Consider the following 7426-nt stretch of genomic DNA (forward strand, 5'->3'; position numbering starts at 1 on the left):
TGGCCAAGTGGTTGTTCTCCAGATTTCTTGGCACAACTTGGTGAGCACATCCAGGGCAGCATCTGTTAGCTGAAATATGTCAATTGGTATGCCATCTATTCCTGGGGCCTTATTTTTTGCTATTTCCTTCAAAGCAGCTTGAACTTCTTCCTTCATCACACGTAGACTAACAGAAAGGGCAACACAGGTAGAAGTTTCAAATATGGAAATACAAAGGAAGAGGAACAGTTGTAAGCAGACACAGAACATGGAATGTGAGAACATGTAGGAAAATTAGAAATTGTTAAGAAAGAAAATGGAACACATAAATATTGACATACTAGGCATTGGAGAGATGAGATGGACTCGCATGGGGCATTTTGAGTCAGATGACCATATGATATATTACTCCGGAGATGAAAAGGTGAGGAAAAATGAGGTTGCTTTCATAGTTAAAAAAGTAATTTCTTGATTAATCTTGAAGTACAACATTGTGAGTGATAGGATTATATCCATACGCTTACAAGGAAGTCCAGTGAATACCACTATCATTCAGATTTATGCACCAACAACCAGAGCCAAAAAAGATGTAATAGATGATTTCTCTCAACTTTTACAGTCGGAGATCGATCGAACATGTAATCAAGATGCATTGATCATAATGGGTGACTGGAACACAAATGTTGGGAACAGGGAAGAAGAATCAGTAGTTGGAAAATATGGGCTTCGTGACAGAAATTAATCTGGAGATAGAATGACTGAATTTTGTACAATGACTTATTGATTGCAAATACGTTTTATAAGAAACATAAACGCAGGTTATACACATGGATTTTGCCTGATGGTATGCATAGGAATAAGATCGATTACATCTGCGGAAAAAACCGCTGGAGAAGCTCAATATCAGCTCTGAAAACTAGGCCAGGGGCTGATTGTGGAACAGACCACTAACTACTCATATGCAAGTTCAAGCTGAAGCTGAGGAAAATTAAATCAAACAAATGTATCATCCAGGAAGAGTGCAAACGGTCATTACAAAGACAGAAAAGGAAGAAAAGATGAAATGGATGTCAAAAGAAACTCTGAAGATTGCACTGGACCGTAGAAAAGCCAAAGCGCAAGGAAGAATTCAAGATACTAAAGAGCTGAACAGAAGATTCCAAAAGGCAGCTCGGAATGACAAAGCAAAATATTACAATGAAATGTGCGAGGAGCTAGAGTCGGAAAATCAAAAGGACCGAACTTGTTCAGCATTTCTTAAGCTCAAGGAACTGAAGAACGAATTCATATTTCTGTTAGGATACAGAAATAAAATTCAAACTTGTATCTATGGCTAAGCTTGAGAAGTGGATCAGGGGTTGCATTGCTGTTTTAAAAAGGAGCAAACTAAAGAAAGCAATAACCTCCCCAGGACACAGCAAACACCCAGTAGTCATGAGTCGCTTACTTTGACGTGGCTCTGGGCACCAAGGTTGTAGATCTCAGTGGGCTTTACTTCATTGATGATCTTTACCAGGCAGGTACTGTCAGTGAGGTCACCATAGTGCAACTTCATGTCTTTAGGATGAAAGAACATACCATAAGGTAGAAGAAAACAACATTAAGTTCAAACTGTAAAACATAAAATTCAAAATGCTTACCAAAAAAGTTTGCAAATCATCATCAAAATGAATATGATCTATCTGATGTCTCTTAAGCAACAAAGTATAACTATCATCTTTAAAACCCTTAAGCAGTGGAAAGACGTTTGCTCATAGGTGTGCTTTATATTTCTAAAGGATTTGTAATAGGGTAATTAGACAACTTTGTACAAGAAATCATAATATCATTATGCTATGCTGCTTTTTAAAAAAGTGTTTTTAATTGGTTTGCAGACAATCATTCATATACAGTATATTTTATATATTTACTATTGATCTATGCCTATTATCACCTCATCCTTTCAAGTTCTCACTGAATCCTTCCCATTCCTCCACCATTGCTCTGCCCCTAAGCTCTGCTATCCTTGTGATTTTTTACCACTTCCCCTTTTTCTAAGCCCCCTTCTTCCCTTCCCCTTTTAAATAGTTATACAAATCTTACTCAGTTAACTTCCTATTTTCACAATATTGTTGTTGTTGTTGTTGTTGTTGTTATGTGACGTCGAGTAGCTTGCGACTCATAGCGACCCTGTGTACAACATCCCTAAACTCTGCTCTGTCTTGTGCCAATCTCACTGTCTGTGATACACCCATCCAGATTACCCAGTCACTGAATCAATCCACCTCATAGAGGGCCTCACCCTACCAAGCATATGTCCCTCTCCAAGGACCAGTCCCTTCTTACAACATGTCCAAAGTATGTTAGATGGAGCCTCTGAATCCTTGCCTCCAGGGAGCCACCCAGTTTAACCCTTTCCAGGATGAATCTGTTTGTTTTCCTAGCAGTCCATGGTACCCTCAATACTCTTCTTCAGCGCCACAGCAATAGTCATGTGGTATTTGTTCTTATAAGATAGAGTTATTTCAACTAGCATAATACTCTCTAGAATTTCCCATGTTATACAGTATTTTATTAAAATTGTTATCCCTTAGTGCTGCATAGTATATGGTTATGTAAATATAGCTCAATTTCTCACAATTTGTGGCATTTTTAATGGGCATTTGGGCTGTTTCCATATTCTTACTATTGTGAATAATATTGCTATGAACATAAGTATTTCCTGAAATTTTTCACTGTCAATCAATTATTTCTGCTACAGTTATTCAGCATATGCTTTCTATCTTCTTTTGATGTTTACTGGGTCATTCAATATACTGCCCCTAGCATCTTTCGATACTGCAAAAAGAAGCTTAAATTTGTTTTTCATTCTCTTAGCTTGAGAAATACAGAGCAAGTTCCACTTCTCTGCACATGCCATTATAACACTTTGTTTTGTCCTCCTGAGCAGCCCTTTGAAATCTTCTGTTCCACTCTTTTTACTTCAACATATTTTCTTTTTGCTTTGGCTTCTCAATGCTCCAGTGCAATCTCTTCTGACTGAAATCAATTTCAATTTTTTTCCTTCTGTTTTTGTAATGACCTTTAGATTTCTTCATGGATGATATCCTTGATATCATACCACAACTCATCTTGTCTTTGATGACTGGTGTTCAATGCCTCAAATCTGTTCTTATGAATGGGAATCCCAGAGCACTTAATTGTGTACTTGTGTTCATGCTAAATCTATACCTGGACCAGGAGCCTGTTGTGCAAACAGAGCAGGGGGAACACTGCATAGTTTAAAATTGAGAAGGGAGTGTGGCAGCTTTGTATTCTCTCTCCATACTTGTGCAATCTAAATGTTGAGCAAATTATCCAAGAAGCGAGACTCTAAGAGGAAGAGTGTTGGCATCAGTACTGGAGGGAGACTCATCAATATCCTGTGTTATGCAGATGACACAACCTTGCTTTCTGAAAGTGAGAAAGACTTGAAGCACTTGTTGCGGAAGATCAAGAAATTCAGCCTTCAGTATGGATTTCATCTCAACGTCAGGAAAACAAAGATTCTTACAACTGGACTGATAGGCAACACCATGATGGATGGAAAGGAGATTGAAACTGTCAACAACTTCATCTTGCTTGGATCCACAATTAACACCCTTGGTACCAGCAGCCAAAAAATAAGAAGGCTCATTGCACTGGGAAAATCTGCAGTTAGGGACTTCTCCAAATTAATGAAGAGTAATAATATCAGTTTGTGGACTTAGGGGTGCCTGATTCAGCCCATGGTCTTTCTGATCACTTGCTATCCATCTGAGAGCTACACAATAAATAAGGATGACAGAAAAATTGACAGTTTTGAGCTGTTTTGTTGGAGAAGAGCACTGAACATCCCATGGATGGCCAAGAGAACAGTTATGTCTTATAGAAGGTGAAGCCAGAGTGATTTTGGAGGCAAGGATGATGGAGCTTTGCCTCACAAACCTTGGACATGTTGCTAGGAGGACATGTTCCCTGAAGAAAGACATGATGCTGGGAAGGGCAGAGGGTCAGCAAAGAAGAGGAAGACCCTGAACCAGGTAGGAAGACACAGTGACTACTATTAGAATGTAAAGGTGGCATAAGATAAAACAGGGTTCAGATATTTTATTCATGTCACTATGAGTCATTCTTGACTTGATGGCACCTAACAATATGAACATTGATGTACATATTTCCACTGACTTCTCAGTTTTTATTTTTGTGGGATATATTTCTAGCAGTGGAATAACTGGGTCATATGGGATTTCTATGTTCAGGGTTTTTTTTAGAAAACACTAAACTAACTTATATAGCATTTGCATCATATTACCATCCAAGCAACAGTGGCTAAAGATTCCACATCCTCTGCAACACTTATTGTTGGTTGTGTTGTTAAACTCTGCTACTGCTGCGGGGTGAAGGAGTATCTCATGCTGGATTTTATATAGTTAATATATCATATAGCTCTCAGTTGGTTAGAAAAATATGTTTTAAGAGTAAACTTAAAAAGATTAGAAAAAAAATTCTTGGAACAACGTGCATACTCTAACAAAATCTGTAACACACAGTTAACAATGAAGATATAAGCTCTGTATTTGCTCAGATACCTCCATCTAGGGATTTTTTTAAAAGAAAAATCTAGTGAATTTTAAGTGCTTTTTAAAAATGTGTGCTCTAATGGCATAGTCCAGTTAAGCTTCTTACTCAAAGGCAGTGCCTGTCTGGTGGTTTGATACCAACAGCTGCTTTCTTGGTGAAAGACAGGCCTTCTCCTCCTTTGCAATTTACACCTCCCAGGAATCCAATGGAGGTTCAGACTCCATGGGAATGGGAGTCCTAAATCTAAGCACGAACTTCATTAGTGTAAAAATATAACACTTAGAGATTGATGCAGATTTTCCAAATTTATCAATTTTACATTATACTGATCTACAGATAGATCTAGTAGCAATACTTTTCTATGAAATCATACCAGGAACAATAATATTTAAGTAGGATTTTTTCTGTGTACCACAGACCATCTTCCTGATGGTCTCTATCTATATAAGGAAGTAGAAGATTTCATTTCTTCTGCAGAACACAAAATGTTGTAATAACAAAACAGTTAAAAACACTCTTCTAGCCTTAGGTCTGTTTTTTTGTTTCAGGTCTTGATAAACTTACACCCTTCTGCCTCTATTTTCTCAATCATAAATGGCCTTACAACCCCAGAAGTTTCTGTCAAGATCAAAGTTTGAATAAGAAAACACTAGAAACAGCTCTTCATGTTGATTGGACTTGTGGTGGTCTGGCAGGTAAGGAGCTGTCCAGCAACTCCACCAGTTTCTCCAGAAACCAGTTTCTCTCAAACCATCTTCATTTCATGAGAATCAGCTGTAGGGTCAGCTACCAGTTGGTTTAGACTTGATGCCAATGAGCTTGAGCTTTAGTTTTTGAGTAGTTAAGTGAGACTGAGTTGATTTTTCACTCAGAACAACTCCATGTGGCAGCAAAGATGTGTCACCCTAGGTTTTGGGGGCTTTCTTTGGAGAAGCAGACCACCCATAAGATCTTTATTCTACAAAGTCATTAGGTGGGTTCAGATTATCAACCTTTCAATTAGCAGCTGAACATTTCACAACTAGGGTTCCTTAAACTGCTCAGCTACATAAATTTTATTATTAACAAAAAATTACAAAAACAACTACAAAAAAGATAGTAGGCTGTAAAAGAATTTAAATGAAATTCTAACTACCATTTTTTTTCAACCTGTCACCACAAATTACTTTTAAAACTTACTAAAATTTACAAAGATTGCTTAACTTTATTGAATTAGACAGAGGGAAAAAAGCTAAGAAGGTGTACTTGACCCGTATGAAAAGGATCATACTGGAAGAAAGCGGAAATGTGGAGGAAAGTGATCAAAAGCATTTTTTAGGTCTGAGTGGAATCACCTAACCAGATCCCTGTACCAATCCTAAACAAGGTGGCACCAGGGCCTGGGGGAAGAAAGCAGTGAAAATCATAGCTAATGTTGAGAACTCAGGTGTAAATAATTGTGGCTTGACAGGCTCTGGGGGGAAAAATGACAGCTGAAAATACCTCAGCATAAAGCAGGACGTTTATGGAAAAAGATTTGAGAAAAAGAATATAACTTACTTCCTTCAGTATGCGCCTGAGGATTCTTATACAGATGTTCAATTCGGCCTGTGTTGAATGAGCTGGATCGTCGAACAATTCCATGGACCTGAGGGTTAATGACAGACAAATTAAAAAGGCATTGCAAGTATCTGATAAGGATTAGTGTGCAAGCCAAGACCTTTCTGCTAATGCTCACCATTATGAAAAAATAGAAACACAGCCTTTATTTATTAAGGAAAATATATCTCAGATTGATTTCCAGTCTCCCTATCACTGCTCATGCACCAACAAGACCTTTCCTCTCTCTCCTCAGTATTTGTACTGGCAAGAGTAATAAAAGTAATTAAAAAATGATGTGATTTCAGAAGGAAAGCTGAATTGTAGATATTCGCATGTCCTTTTCCAACCACACACATCCGTACAGCCCTTCTGGTGACAAATATATCTCTCCAATTTGAAACTGAAGACAGACCACATGAGACCATATCAGTGAAAACACACTTGCTGCCTGTTTCATATGCATCATACGGCTATGAGGCTCTGGTGTCAACACATGCTTTCTGTTGTCCTCAGAACTATTGGCTCTCCAATTTGGCCCAGCTCATCCTAGTCTGCAGTTACTATCACACAGCACACAGAAAAGCTAGAAAGCCAAATAGCTTAAGTTAGGAGCAAGAGTCATATACTACCAGATTTAAGACATTAAGAAAACTCAAATAGAAGACTTGGTTTTACTGAGGTTTGGAGTTTTTAGACTTTCATTTTTTTTCACTTTTAAAAAAAAATAAAACCACCAAAAAAACCTTTGATTTAACCATGATAAGTGTGAGAGAAAAAGTTCTTGGGATAAGAATGCAGACCTGTCAGATATTGAAGAAAAGACTGTTTGTGTCTGACATATAAGAGAAATTGTTCAAGACCCAATCCCACTTCCTCCTTGTGTCAGGACTGCCAAGGTTAATACTGGCAATGTCACCAGATATTCAAGTTCCCATTTCATGGATGGCAGATTTAATCCTTGACTTATTTTAGAATGTTTCTTCTGCTGGTGGATAAGTTCATTTGTATCTGAATACACTTCTATATTTTAACTCAATAATTTTCCACTTATTTCAAAACAAAATTAATACTTGGCAAGACTCAAATATTCCAAAGGCAAAGAGAAAACCATGAGCACATAAGACGTTTTAAATATAAATGCCATTATCATGTTCTAAGGGAAGTACTCTTCTGACATCCATTTTGGCCTCTCTGCACTCCAGTGCAATTTTCAGAGTCTCTTCTGACATCCATTTTGGTCTTTTCTTCCTCTTCTGTCTTTGTAATGACCGTTTGCACTCTTCCT

General features: G+C 37.7%; 1 protein-coding gene across 1 annotated transcript in view; it reads right to left on the reverse strand.

Moving 5' to 3' along the window:
* GMDS (GDP-mannose 4,6-dehydratase) overlaps positions 1–7426 on the reverse strand; it is an 844904-nt gene that overhangs the window by 619956 nt on the left and 217522 nt on the right. The window contains exons 3-4 of the mRNA XM_006888703.1: positions 6100–6187; positions 1427–1536 (exon numbers count right to left, since the gene is read on the reverse strand). Of these exons, the coding sequence (XP_006888765.1) occupies positions 1427–1536; positions 6100–6187 (198 nt within the window). The remainder of the gene's footprint in view (positions 1–1426; positions 1537–6099; positions 6188–7426) is intronic.

Source organism: Elephantulus edwardii, unplaced genomic scaffold, assembly GCF_000299155.1.
Source record: "Elephantulus edwardii isolate Elephantulus edwardi_28Jun2011 unplaced genomic scaffold, EleEdw1.0 scaffold00071, whole genome shotgun sequence".
Taxonomy (NCBI): Eukaryota; Metazoa; Chordata; class Mammalia; order Macroscelidea; family Macroscelididae; genus Elephantulus; species Elephantulus edwardii.